This window comes from Oncorhynchus nerka, linkage group LG4 (assembly GCF_034236695.1).
Source record: "Oncorhynchus nerka isolate Pitt River linkage group LG4, Oner_Uvic_2.0, whole genome shotgun sequence".
NCBI classification, from domain to species: Eukaryota; Metazoa; Chordata; class Actinopteri; order Salmoniformes; family Salmonidae; genus Oncorhynchus; species Oncorhynchus nerka.
Window position 1 is genome coordinate 24,347,424 of NC_088399.1, and position 14,663 is coordinate 24,362,086.

At 40.9% G+C, this 14,663-nt stretch overlaps 1 protein-coding gene across 3 annotated transcripts; it reads left to right on the forward strand.

The window, feature by feature from the left end:
• Window positions 1–79: 79 nt before the first annotated feature.
• On the forward strand, window positions 80–14,257 carry LOC115120802 (synaptobrevin homolog YKT6-like). 3 transcript variants are annotated; one of them, XM_029649783.2, is made up of 8 exons: window positions 82–340; window positions 772–916; window positions 1,449–1,531; window positions 1,674–1,774; window positions 2,840–2,944; window positions 3,143–3,208; window positions 9,694–9,795; window positions 9,920–14,257. In XM_029649783.2, the coding sequence occupies exons 2-8, from the start codon at window positions 813–815 to the stop codon at window positions 9,953–9,955; spliced, it is 597 nt and encodes a 198-aa protein (XP_029505643.1). In that variant the 5' UTR covers window positions 82–340; window positions 772–812; the 3' UTR covers window positions 9,956–14,257. The 3 variants fall into 3 exon arrangements, with proteins under 3 accessions (XP_029505657.1, XP_029505650.1, XP_029505643.1); XM_029649797.2 differs by lacking the exons at window positions 9,694–9,795; window positions 9,920–14,257 and adding an exon at window positions 7,504–7,817 and having other exon boundaries at window positions 80–340; XM_029649790.2 differs by lacking the exons at window positions 9,694–9,795; window positions 9,920–14,257 and adding an exon at window positions 3,436–3,521 and having other exon boundaries at window positions 80–340.
• Window positions 14,258–14,663: the final 406 nt, after the last annotated feature.

Genomic DNA, 14,663 nt, shown 5'->3' on the forward strand with positions numbered 1-14,663 from the left:
ATAGTGGAAGGGGTAGGTACCTTTCTCCCGCTCAACTTTTGGAATTCTGTAAACCGGGATATCTCTGAGGATGGACGTTTTCCGCTAATGACGTAGTCAACATCCTGTGTAGTTTGGAAAAGGGGAGTTTTTTTGCTAGCAATATCTCTGGTTATAGTTAATACCACCATCGCTTAACTAAACAAGCTAGTGAAACTATATTCAAAATAAATTTGTATTTATTTTAAACTTGTTAAAATTGTACTGAAAGCTAACGTTAATTAGTTAACGTTAAGCTAGCCTACTCGTACTATAGCCGGTAATTTCTGGTGGATCAAGTTTGTGTCGAGGAGAGAACAAGGTAAAACTACTTTATCTTACTAGCTAGCTATGTTTCAAGTCTGTCGCAGTCTTTAATCGGTTAAACTGTCATTAGCAGCAACCTGTTGATTTGCTGAAATGTTGGAAGTTGATTTGATAGTGACAGTTGTGCCCTGTAGCTTTCAGACACTAGCTAGTTCTCTAAAGTTATCTAGTTGCTAATGTTAACCGCTAGTTACAGATAACGTTGTTTGGTTATTGTACTACAGCAAAAACGGTGCCTAATACTGCTACCAGTATGCCCAATAACTTAATTCAGATCATGTTGTATAGTTAATCACCAAGTTTGAGTAACTAATAACCTACACACTGTGTGTGAGAGAGATAATGTCACACATCAGTGTGGATAATTAGCATGACAGCAGCGGCGTGTAGCTGAAAGTGACACAGGACTTGATCTCATCGTTGCAGGCTGCCTGCGTTAGAAGACAGAGGTTATTCACACCACCACCATGAAGCTTTTCAGTCTGAGTGTGCTGTATAAAGGGACCACCAAGTCTAACCTACTGAAAGCTGCCTTCGACCTGTCATCCTTCAGCTTCTTCCAGAAGTCCAGGTAGGATTGGCTCTTTGTCTATCTATCTATGGACCAGTGTCCCATGACACAGATTAAGCCTAGTCCTGGACTAAAAAATACTTTAAATTAAGAATGTCCATTAAACCTTAAGGAATGTGATTAGTCAGTGTTTTGGGAAACCAGCCCTATCGTTTATGACAGGGGGGGGGCAGGTTTACCCTCCTTTTGTGGAGTAGAGCTATCCAAACCTCCCGCAGGACTTTGTTCCATCCCCAGTAATATAAATACACACATTCTACTAATCAGCTGCTCCTTGATTAGCTGAATCAGGAAGTGTGTTCGTGTAGGGCTGGTGCTATTAGTAATGCACACCCACTAGCTCTCTTGGAGAAGGGTTGGCCACACCATGTTTCAATTGTGACATGTCACCTGTTTCTTTAAATTAGTGGTGTCAGGTACCTGGTGTCAGGTACTTATCTCTGTCTGATCTGCAGTGTTGCCCAGGTTTTCCGATTGCTACATGAGTATTAATTGAGACTTGCTTCATTATTTGTGTGTGGTTGTGTCTCAGTGTTCAGGAGTTCATGACATTCACCAGTGACCTCATAGTTCAACGCTCGTCTATAGGGAGCCGAGCCTCTGTCAAAGAACAAGGTTAGTGTGAGGACGACATACACACCTAGGCAGCTCTCTCTCTTACACATACACACCACACACAATACCACCCACATTCACTAACTCCACGTTAGCCCCCATAGGTGTCTCAGAGACTGAATGTGTGTGTGTTCACTCTCAGAGTACCTGTGTCACGTGTATGTAAGGAACGACTCCCTGGGTGCGGTGGTGATTGCTGACGGAGAGTATCCCTCTAGAGTGTGCTTCACCCTACTGGATAAGGTAGGAGAGTATCCCTCGAGTGTGCTTCACCCTACTGGATAAGGTAGGAGAGTATCCCTCTGGATACTGGAGCAGGGGTCTCCAGCTTTTTCTAGCATGAGAGCTACTTTTAAAAGAATGTCACAAGCTACTCCATATTATATTTTTAGCTTTCAAATAGGCACATTTTTCTATTCTCCTCTACCCTAAAACTCTTACCCGGGTCCTTAGTGTACAAGATATGTTTTATATCAATATACCTCGTAAGACAATGGGACTAAGGGGTCCCATAAAATTATATTATGTATTTTCAAGAATTCAGTTTTCCTCTGGGGGTTTTCTCCAGTGTTTTCTCTCAATATTATAATTATTCATACAGAAACAATGTAAATGGATGTTCTGAGTCCTTGTCAATGCTTAAATCACATTAGAAGACCAATTTTGAGTCAGAAAAACAAGTTTAATTCCCGTTTAATTGCGCATTTAGAAATAGTGGAATGTGTCATCTAGTGGTGTTACTGATTGAATTACTGCTGCAGCTTGTCATGGCAGAATATGCAAAACAACGGCCACCAAATTGTTACAAATAATCTTGTCAGCTAAGCCTCCTTTATAGTTAACATTTAATTCGAGAAGGTTTTTGTGGAAAGTCTTTCTGTCTACCCACAAGACCGTTATCATTACTAGCATCGCTAGTTGGCTACATAAGGAGTGATAGACAAACGCGCGCGCCAAACAGACAGACCGGGGCAATACTGCTGAAAATGAATTGGCAGATATTGTGTTACATTTGACCATATTTACCTATTCATGTGATCTGCCTTACATTCAGGCCCACTTACTCAGTGGAGTCGGAGAACTAGATGAGTTTCTGCATTTCCTATGTTAGGGCCATTAGTCATGAATTGTTAGTCGTAAAATATTACTGCCTCTGAGGATTTACCATCTGTCTTTTTGAAATTCAATTTAGAAACTCAGAGGTTTGATTGATGCATGTATCCTGCTTCGGATGAGTACTCAGTCCTGACTACTCTCTCCTTCTCTCTACACCTCCCCCCTTCTCTTCTCTTCTCCCCTCTCTTTCAGGTGCTGGAGGAATTTTCCAGACAGGTGAGCAGTATAGACTGGCCCTCTGGTTCTCCTGACACTGTCCACTATACTGCCCTGGACAGCTACCTCGCCAAGTACCAGGTAACACACACACTCCCTCGCACAGGTTAATCACAATTGATTTATTTACATTTTGATTTGCATTAGAATACATCAATATGTTGCACACGATTGAGCTGATCTGGAAGTGAGTTCCATAGATGGACTTCTTATAACAACAAGTGTTGCAATGTGGGGTTTTGTTTATGCGTTAACTTAACCCTGTTTATTTGCCTGTAGAATCCTCGGGAGGCGGACGCAATGAGTAAAGTACAAGCTGAGCTGGACGAAACCAAAATCATTCTGGTGAGTTGAGTTCTCGTGTGTGTGTGTGTGTGTGTGTGTAATAACAAAATGTAACATTCATTTTAATTAAAGTGTAAGAACATTTTCTGAAACAAATAATGAAAAAGGAGTCTTTCTACAGACAGAACAGCTGTGATGACAGAGTTGAGTGACTGAAATGTGTCATGATTCTACAATAAATGTCCATGGAGTCTTTTTGAAATGTGCTCGCATATCTACATCCATAGGTAGTATCCAAAGAGATATCCAAAAGTACTTTGATGTAAGAGAACTTCACACACAGCACTTGCAAATAAATATCTGATTTAATCTGCCAATGTTTCAGTCTTCGTCAAAGCAACTCTTTGCCAACAGCAATACTCTTCAAATCAAATCAAATGTATTTATATAGCCCTTCGTACATCAGCTGATATCTCAAAGTGCTGTACAGAAACCCAGCCTAAAACCCCAAACAGCAAACAATGCAGGTGTAAAAGCACTCTTCAATGTTTACCAAATGCATTGATTCATTCATTATATCTTATTTGAACAAGAGCAGTCACATGAGGGCTATGTCATCCTACCTGACCCAGTAACTGGGATAAAGGTTATGACACATCCGGATAGAAATATATTGAATAGAACAGACATGCTAATCTATTATCTAGAGTAAGAAATCCTGTCTGCTCTAAATATGACATTTCTGTTTGCACTGTTGTTGGTGCACATAGAATTGTGTTGCACCCTTCTAAATGTGACTCAGATGTTAGTTGGAATCTACTGGTTGGAACATATTTTACTCCAAGGGAACTGTTGAGTTCTTCTCTCGTATGAAGAGTACTTTTTGATTTTTAAGTCAATCATACTCGAGCATCTGCTACAGGTGTTGGACCCTTAATGTTTCTCTGCTGGTGCTGTTTTAAGTTTGCTGCGGTGCTACTACATTTTCCAGACGTTTCTCCCCTGTGTGAGAAATATGCCTTCTCAGTTGCCTTTTCAGATTTGACTCCTGGTTGAAACATTCCCCACAATCGTTGCATGTTTGTTGTTTCTCGTTTCTCTCGTGTGAATCCTCATATGTCTGTTCAGCTGTGTCTTAGAGATGAAGCATTTGACATATGTTTACGTTGATATGATTTCCTCCGAGTGTGAGTAATCATATGAGCTTTCAGGTGATCCTCACGGTAGAAGCATTTCCCACATTCTTGACATGTTTATGAATCAAATTAAATGTTATTTGTCACGTGCGCCGAATACAACAGGTGTAGACCTTACAGTGAAATGCTTACTTAAGACCTTAACCAACAATGCACTTTTAAGAAACACCTAAAAAAAAAAGGCTAGTCGAAGTCTACACACCTTCGGTGATTGGTCAACAGTAAGGATTCTTCAATTATGTGTGTTTTGTCATTTAACGGAGAAGGCTATTTTTTTTTTTTCATTTGAGAAATGATGCACCAAACATCTTTAGTAAATTGTCAAATCGCACAATTAAGACCTCTGCAGAAAGGTCAAAATATATTACAGATTTCTTGATTGATCTTAGATTAATTGAGACTATTTTGAGGAAGTGAATATTGGCTATTTGTTGCCACAATGTCTCAAACTGTAATATTGTTGCAAATCTTTCAACAAAAGGTCTTTAAAGGGAGTATGCGAGGTACAGATGTTCGCCTAGCCGAGTTGTGCTAGGAGCAAACCAAACCTAATGTGGACGCCTTTAGTCAGTATGTCCTTACGGTATAAATATTTGTCACATTCTTGGCACCTAGACTGAGTATACCAAACATTAGGAACAACTTCCTAATATTGAGTTGTCACCCCCCTTTTGCCCTCAGAACAGCCTCAATTCGTTGTGGCATGGACTCTACAAGGTGTTGAAAGTGTTCCACATGGATGCTGGCCCATGTTGACTCCAATGCTTCCCACAGTTGTGTCAAGTTGGCTGGATGTTGTTTAGTTGGTGGACCATTCTTGATACACACATGTAACTGTTGAGTGTGTTAAACCCAGCAGCAGCAGCATTGCAGTTCTTGACACAAACTAGCGCGCCTGGCACCAGCTACCATACCCTGTTCAAAGGCACTTCCATCTTTTGTGTTGCCCATTCACCCTCTGAATGGCACACGTACACAATCGATGTTTCAGTTGTTGCAAGGGTTAAATGTCCTTTAACCGTTTTTCTCCCCTTCATCTACACTGATTGAAGTGGATTTAACAGGTTACCTCAATAAGGGATCATAGCTTTCACCTGGAATCACCTGGTCAGTATATGTCATGGAAAGAGCAGGTATCCTTAATATTTTGTATACTCAGTGTATATGGTTTCAACCCTTAGTGAATCATCACATGCCTGGTCAGATCTGACTTGGATGAAACAATTCCCACAATCTTTGCAATTATATGGCTTCTCCTTTGTGTGAATCATCATATGTCTGGCCACATGTGTCTTAAAGATGAAGCACTTTACAAATTATTTGCAATGACATGATTTCTTCCCCATATGTCTTTTCAGTTTACAATCAGGAGAGAAACATTTGCCATTAACATGACAAATGTTTAGTTTCAGCTTTAGTGTGAGTTTCCAGGTGATCTATCAAACTCACTGTGGACTCAAGGTTTTTCCCGCGCACACCACAGAGATGTTCATTATGCTTTATGTGTTTGGTTCGCACATGAAAAGTTAAATAAAGCAGTGAAGTAAAAATATTTTTAGACGCCTTGCAACAATGAGAAGCAGCATGTCTTTAACTAGGAGATTTCAAACAGGACAACTTTCGGTTTATGCTGCCTGACAGAAGTCCTCCACTCTTCTGCAGTTCAGAGTAGTCTGGATTTACTGCAGAGAGGGGCTGAGGGTCACTGCTTAGTTATCTTAAAAAATATAAAACAATTCTTCTACTTTGACATTAGAGTATTTAGTGTACATTTTTGACAAAATATTATGACAATTAAATCTAGTTCAACCCCACTGTAACACAATAAAATGTGAAGAAATCCAAGCAGTCTAAATACTTTGGCAAAGCACTGTAAATATAAGGTGGATGAAAGAGTATGTAAACATGGTTAAAGTGACCAGTGTTTATGTCTCTATATACACTACCGGTCAAAAGATTTAGAACACCTACTCTTTCAAGGGTTTTTCTTTATTTGTACTATTTTCTACATTGTAAAATAATAGTGAAGACATCAACTATGAAATAACACACATGTAGTAACCAAAAAAAGTGTTAAATCTATCTAAATATATTTGAGATTCTTAAAAAAGCCACCCTTTGCTTTGATGACAGCTTTGCATACTCTTGGCATTCTCTCAACTAGATTCATGAGGTAGTCACCTGGAATGCATTTCAATAACCAGGTGTGCCTTAAGTTAATTTGTGGAATTTCTTTCCTTCATGCATTTGAGCCAATCAGTTGTGTTGTGACATGGTAAGGGGGTATACAGAAGATAGTTCATATTATGGCAAGAACAGCTGAAATAAGCAAAGAGAAATTACAGTACATCAAGACATGAAGGTCAGTCAATCCGGAAAGTTTCTTCAAGTGCAGTCGCAAAAACCATCAAGCGCTATGATGAAACTGGTTCTCACTAGTACCACCACAGGAATGGAAGACCTGGAGTTACCTCTGCTGCAGAAGATTTTTATACCTTTATTTAACTAGGCAAGTCAGTTAAGAACAAATTCTTATTTTCAATGACAGCCTAGGAACAGTGGGTTAACTGCCTGTTGAGGGGCAGAACGACAGATTTGTACCTTGTCAGCTCAGGGATTTGAACTTGAAACCTTCCGGTTACTAGTCCAACGCTCTAACCACTAGGCTACCCTGCCGCCCCTCATTAGAGTTACCAGCCTCAGAATTTGCAGCCCAAATAAATGCTTCACAGAGTTCAAGTAACAGACACATCTCAACATCAACTGTTCAGAGGAGACTGAGTGAATCAGGCCTTCATGGTCGAATTGCTTTAAAGAAACCACTACTAAAGGACACCAATAAGAAGAAGACTTGCTTGGGCCAAGAAACATAAGCAGTGGACATTAGACCAGTGGAAATTTGTCCTTTGATCTGGAGTCCAAATTGGAGATTTTTGGTTCCAACCACGGTGTTGGTGAAAGGATGATCTCCGCATGTGTATTTCCCACCGTAAAGCATGGAGAAGGAGGTTTTATGGTGTGGGGGTGCTTTGCTGGGGACACTGTGTGATTTATTTAGAATTCAAGGCACACTAAACCAGCATGTCTACCACAGCATTCTACAGCGATACGCCATCCCATCTGGATTGCTTAATGGGACTATTATTTGTTTTTCAACAGGACAATGACCCAACACACCTCCAGGCTGTGTAAGGGCTATTTTACCAAGAAGTAGAGTGATGGAGTGCTGCATCAGATGACCTGACCTCCACAATCCCCCAACCTCAACCAACTTGAGATGGTTTGGGATGAGTCGGACCGCATAGTGAAGGAAAAGCACCGAGCAAGTGCTCAGCACATGTGGGATCTCCAAGACTGTTGGGAAAGCATTCCAGGTGAAGCTGGTTGAGAGAATGCCAAGGAAAGCTGTCAAGGCAAATGGTGGCTATTTGAAGAATCTAAAATAATAAAATATTTAACACCTTTTTTGGTTACTACATGAGTTATTTAATACTTTTTATATCTTCACTATTATGTAGAAAATAGTAAAAATAAAGAAAAACCCTTGCTTGAGTAGGTGTTCTAAACGTTTGATCAGTAGTGTACATATAGAGCGGCAGCAGTGTCTAAGGTGCAGGGCAGAGTACCGGGCGGTGGATGGCTAGTGATGGCTGTTCAACAGTCTGATGGCCTGGAGATAAAAGCTGTTTTTCAGTTTCTCGGTCCAGGCTTTGATGCACCTGTACTGTCTATCTGCTATATGGGAGCAGAGTGAACTGGCTATGGCTCGGCTGGCTGATGTCCTTGACGATCTTCTCGGCCTTCCTGTGACACCAGGTGCTGTAGATGTCCTGGAAGGCAGGCAGTCTGCCTCCGGTGATGCATTGGGAGAGCAATGCGGTTGCTGGCTGTGCAGTTGCTGTACTAGGTGTTGATGCAGCCAAACAGAATGCTCTCAACGGTGCATCTGGAGAAGTTTTATGAGGGTCTTGGCTGAATTTCTTCAGCCTCCTAAGGTTGAAGAGGTGCTGTTGCGACTTCTTCACCACAGGTTCCATTTCAGGCCCTTGGCGATGTGCACACCAAGGAGTTTGAAGCTTTTGACCCTCTACTGAGGCCCCATCAATGTGGAAGGGGGCATGCTCTCTCTGATAGTCCACAATCAGATCGTTAGTTTTGTTGACGTTGAAGGAGAGGTTATTTCCCCAGAACCATTCCGCCAGGGCCTGAAGGTTGTCTCGACGTCATTGTTGGTTATTAGGCCTACCACTGTTGTGTCATCAGTAAACTTGATGATCGAGTTGGAGTCGTGCATATCCGGCAATAGATGTCGGTCAATTGGTAATATTCATTTTTGTCTTCTTCTAATGTATCTTTAGGGGAAAGTAATCTAAAAGTAATCAGATTACTTTACTGAGTTTGGATTACCCATTTTTGTAATTGTAATTTAACTTCAACGGATTACATTTATAAAGTAATCTACCAAACCCTGTAAATTTATCTGATTTATGTGATATCTAGCTAGTTGATACAAACCTGCTCTGTGACTTTCTTTGGTTTGAAAACCAAATCCAGTACCATCTGTAGATGTCCGTTCTCCTCTTTGGAATGGGACATTTCTCTGCTAACGTTTTTCCACGGCCTGGGATATCTCAGAAGCAGCCACTGTTAGTCGTTCAGTAAGAAACACATTCAACGGCTGTAGTTTGGACATTTTGAGTTCAAAGTTGAGAGTTTCATATTACCACACAATCCTGCGTGCCTTATCCACCCCATTCCTGTTTCCGATTGTGGCACACCGCTTTTTTTGTCTTCAACTTAGGCGGAGGTTTCAACCTAAACTCATCATGTCAACCAAAACTACAGTTATTTGGCACCTTTATTTAACTAGGCAAGTCAGTTAAGAACAAATTCTTATTTACAATGACGGCCTAGGAACAGTGGGTTAACTGCATTGTTCAGCTGCAGAACAACAGATTTTTACCACGGGGATACGATCTAGCAACCTTTCGGTTACTGGTCCAACGCTCTACCTACCGCCCACAAGCTAATAAGCTACGATGCAGTCTTGCTATGAAACCGACTGTTAACACTGTACTTGCTACGTCTAGGGGTCCTAGGCTTGCCTAATGGTTCTGTAACCTGAATGAATGTGTGGATAAATGTGAGAAGAAGAAAAAACATGCCCAAACAAAAGATTCATGGCACCAAGAAAAAACAGCAGCCTCACAGCTCTGCAAGCTAAGTTTTCCACTTCTACCCACCATTTTCATGTCAATAGCAAGAAGTTGTTTACTCGTGGTGTAGTGAACATGTTAAATTTGTCAATCTATCCCTTTTTAATGACTTCTCCACCTCATCTCCTCTCAGCACAACACTATGGAAAGTCTGTTGGAGAGAGGAGAGAAGCTGGATGATCTAGTCCAGAAGTCCGAACACCTGGGGAACCAGTCTAAAGCCTTCTACAAGACGGTGAGAAACGTATTGGAACACACACACATACACACACACACACACACACACAATAATTCATGAGAGGACATACAGTATTAGATTGCTAGTGTAATCATACTGTATGTGTGTGTGTTCTCCCCAGGCGCGAAAGCAGAACTCTTGCTGTGAGGTCATGTGATGCTGCTGAACCCCTCTTGATCTCCTCACCCCCCGGATGTGCCATGACTATCAGCCTACATATTATACTTCTTACTCTGCGTGTGTGTGAGCATACTGGCGAAATGGTTGTGTGGTGAAGTGTATCAGGTGATAGTTGTTGGAGCCTTTTTGCAGTTGATTAGGCCTAAGTGTTGTTTTCTGAATATGTTGAGTGAATTCTATACATTCCTAGTTGTGAAAAAGTACATGACATGTTTGTGTGTGTGAGAAGTGAACATTGTGCATCAAATGTGTGTGTGTGTGTGTGTGTGTGCGCGTGTGTGTGTACAGTCAAGCAGGGGTTATTAAACCTTTTCAGCCTGTGAACCAAATGAGAAAGTCTATGTTTTCTTGGGACCCAAGCTCATGAAAACATGCCCCCTTTTTGGGGGTCCTAAGAAAACATTTTAGTGGCCCCCCTGTTGATGGCGGAGAAAAAAATGGATGTTTTAAAGCAAGTTTTCTGCAATTCTACACATTTTGCCATGGGGCAGATCAATTTTTTCTGCAGTTTTACAGCTAGTTTCCTGCAATTCTACCCATTTTGACATGGCTTACATCATGTTAATATGGTATCTGAGTGAGAGTAGTTACCAAAATCAATGTGCTCCTGTACAGTGTTGGAAAAAGTACCCAATTGTCATAATTGATTCAAAGTAAAGATACGTTAATAGAAAAGTGAAAGTCACCCAGTAAAATAGAGTAAAAATATTTGGTTTTAAATATACTTAAGTATCAAACGTGATTGTAATTGCTCAAATATACTTAGTATCGAAAGTTAAAGTATAAATCATTTCAAATTCCTTATAATAGGCAAACCAGATGGTACGATTTTGGTTTTTAATTTATGGATAGCCAGGGGCACACTCCAACACTCAGACATCATTTACAAACAAAGTATTTGTGTTTGAGTCATACCAGATCAGGTGCAGTAGAGGTGACCAGGGATGTTCTCTGTTCCGTGAGTCCGTCAGATCAGGGGCAGTAGAGATGACCAGGATGTTCTCTTGATAAGTTTGTGAATTGGACCATTTTCCTGTCCTGCTAAGCATTTGAAAGTACTTTTGGGTGTCAGTGAAAATCTATGGAGTAAAAAGTACATTCTTGGATATAGGAATGTAGTGAAGTAAATGTCTTACTACTTTTTTTTCCTTTTTTTTTTAGACACAAAAAAACCTACTTAAGTAGTGCTTTAAAGTATTTTTACTTCAGTACTTTACACCACTGCCCTTGGCCACGTGGCCTGTTGGTATTTTGCCATGATTACTACAAGTTTAGATAGCTGGCTAGACTGAATTACCAATCTAAAAACTGTTAGCTGACATGGCTAATTGAGTGACTGACATAACGAGAAAACTGGTGATGCACAACCACATTTCTAAATAGCACCTTGTGTATTCTACTATTCTAACTAAGTTTCAACAGTAAGTTGAGACCCCGACTGAGTTCCTAAAAAAACATTTGAAATGCATTTATTAACATCTACATTTGCCACATTTATTCTATACAGACACCGTAATGCAAACTTTTAAATGATATTATGTGAGCTAAGCCTACAAATAAAATGTATAAAAACGTTTACATTTGAGATTACTAATGTTACTGTCCCCACTACAAAATATTGTTACGTTACAGCCTTATTCTAAAATAGATTAAATACATGTGTTTCCTCATGTGTACACAATACCCCATAATGACAAAGCAAAAATAGTTTTTTATAAATGTTTGCACATTTATAAAAACATTAACTAAAATGTGACATTTACATAAGTATTCATACCCTTTTTAGTACTTTGTTGAAGCTCCTTTGGCAGCGATTTACAGCCTCAAGTCTTCTTGGGTATGACTCTAAAAGGTTGGCACACCTGTATTTGGGGAGTTTTCTCTGCAGATCCTCTCAAGCTCTGTCAGGTTGGATGGAGAGTGTTGCTCTACAGCTAATTTTAGGTCTCCAGAGATTCTAAATTGGGTTCAAGTCCGGGCTCTGGCTGGGCCACACAAAGCCATTCAGCCACTCCTGCGTTGTCTTCGCTGTGTGCTTAGGGTTATTTTCCTGTTGGAAGGTGAACCTTCGCCCCAGTCTGAGGTCCTGAGCGCTCCAGAGCGCTCTTCATCAAGGTTCTCTCTGTACTTTGCTCTGTTCATCTTTCCCTCGATCCTGACTAGTCTCCCAGTCCCTGCCTCTGAAAAACATCCCCACAGCATGATGCTGCCACCACCATGCTTCACTGTAGGGATGGTGCCAGGTTTCCTCCAGACGTGATGCTTGACATTCTGGCCAAAGAGTTAAATCTTGTTTCTCATGGTCTGAGTCCATTAGGTGCCTTTTGGCAAACTCCAAGCGGGCTGTCATCTGGCTTCTGTCTGGCTACTCTACCATAAAGCCCTGATTGGTGGAGTGCTGCAGAGATGGTTGTCCTTCTGGAAGGTTCTCCTATCTCCGCAGAGGAACTCTGGAGCTCTGTCAGAGTGACAATCAGGTTCTTGCTCATCTTCCCTGATTGCTCAGTTTCCTGGGTGGCCAGCTCTAGGAAGAGTCTGAGTTGTTCCAAACTTCTTCCATGTAAGAATGATGGAGGCCACTGTGTTCTTGGGGACCTTTTTAATGCTGCAGAATTTTTTTGGTACCCTTCCCCAGAAAATTCCTTCGACCTCATGTCTTGGTTTTTGCTCTGACATGCACTGTCAACTGTGGGACCTTTTTATATAGTGTGGTGGAATTTTTGAAATCAAAAGGAGACTTTTAGATTTCCTAAAAATAATCCAACTTTATTCTTTAATTACCGCAGTAATGGAGCTGGTCGGTAATCACCCCTGGAGGTGATCACTGAGAACTCAACGAGATGGTTTGAGCCACAGCATTTTATAGCAAAGTCCATCCTTCTTCAGTCTATATGACAAACAACAGATGTATGGATTGGGTCACAAGGTTAAGATTTGTATGAAAGATACTTGTAATTCACAGCAGACAGTATCTGCTGTAAAAAACAATTCTCATTGTGTAGAGACCAGGGTCTGGCCCCCAACTCCATACGGGAGCCATCTCCCCCGGGTACCCCAGTACAGAAACATTAACTCATGCTCTGGAATGTGGTATCACCCAAAGACATCGTAAATCTTCTATCAGTGTTATCTCCCAGAGGCCCACTTTCAGTTCACACAGACACAATAGAGTTATAAGAACCCTCTATTCTGTTGCATTAAACAACCATTTGATGCAATAAAAGTATTATAACACTCTTGTAATTTCCACCATAATAGAAAGGGGTGTGCCTTTCCAAATCATGTCCAATCAATTTAATTTACCACAGAATGACTCCAATCAAGTTGTAGAAACATCTCAAGGGTGATCAATGGAAACACAATGCACCTGAGCTGAATTTAGTCTCATAGGAAAGGGTCGGAAAACTTATGTAAATCATGTATTTCTGTTTTGTATTTTTAATACATTTGCAAATATTTCTGAAACTGTTTTCGCTTTGTCATTATAGGGTGTTGTGTGTAGATTGACGAACATTTTCTATTTAATCCATTTTAGAATAAGGCTGTAATGTAACAAAATGTTGAAATAGTCAAGGGGTCTGAATACTTTCCTAATGCACCTGTAGCATCAGCAATCCAAAGTGGATCTCAATCCATACTTTAAGAAAGGCTGCAGTAAAGCATCGGGTAACATGGTGCCAGATAAGTCTTTCATTCTCTGCCGAGAGATTCCAAAATCCGGCAGGCCTTTCAACGTGCCTTCTCTCTCCAGCCTGGCCTGGGAACCGACTCCCTACCCTTCTCCTTGTTCACTCCACACCTGAAATGAGTCCAAGCCACCAGCCAAATTCTGGTAAATGGCCTGAGATGCTGCTGACATTTTTCATCCAACAGAGATAATGGATGATGGACATACGGTTATTTTCAGGCCCTTGGACTATAAGGAACTCCCTCCAGCTCAAAGTTATACCAATGCATCAGTGTGTACACTCCAGGAACCACAGCCTCACTGTATGTGCCAAATGTTCTAAAATAAACCTTCATGCCGGTTCATCTTATATTATTGTAGCGATTATTTGACAATTGTGTATTTACTTGAGTAAAACCCTCACACCTGCATCCATTCTGTATATTCAGGTTAAGCTGCCTACCTATCATGCCTTCTTGACTAAAATACCCTCTTCTGTTTGATCATTCAAACTTCTCTTACCGCTCTTAAATGTAACCATGTGTACATTGTATTAAATGTGAAACAAGATATGGGCTTGCAATCATAATCAATAAAATCATTTGAACCATATCAAGATTTGTGGTGGTTATATGAATCTGAATTCCACTTGCTTTCTACGTTGTGTCCATAATTTATTTTAACACCAGTTCATAATTACATCCAAAGCACGTCCCCAAAGAACTTTTTATTTATATTTTTGTACTTTTACCCCTTTTCCTCCCCAATTTTTTGTGATATCCAATTGGTAGTTACGGTCTTGTCCCATCGCTGCAACTTTCGTACAGACTCTGGTGAGGTGAAGGTTGAGAGCCATGCGTCCTCCACACTGCTCGCTTAACCCGGAAGGCCAACCGAACCAATGTGTCGGACTTGCAGGCGCTCGGCCCGCCACAGGGAGACACTAGTGCGCGATGGGACAAGGAAATCCCAGCCAGCCAAACCCTCTAACATGGATGACGCTGAGCCAATTGTGTCC

Excerpts from the sequence above, each read along its gene's own strand:
- LOC115120802 (XM_029649783.2), top strand. The coding sequence starts at position 813 with ATGAAGCTTTTCAGTCTGAGTGTGCTGTATAAAGGGACCACCAAGTCT. Across the intron at positions 2,945-3,142 it reads GCTACCTCGCCAAGTACCAG|AATCCTCGGGAGGCGGACGC; the intron begins GTAACACACACA and ends ATTTGCCTGTAG. Across the intron at positions 3,209-9,693 it reads ACGAAACCAAAATCATTCTG|CACAACACTATGGAAAGTCT; the intron begins GTGAGTTGAGTT and ends ATCTCCTCTCAG.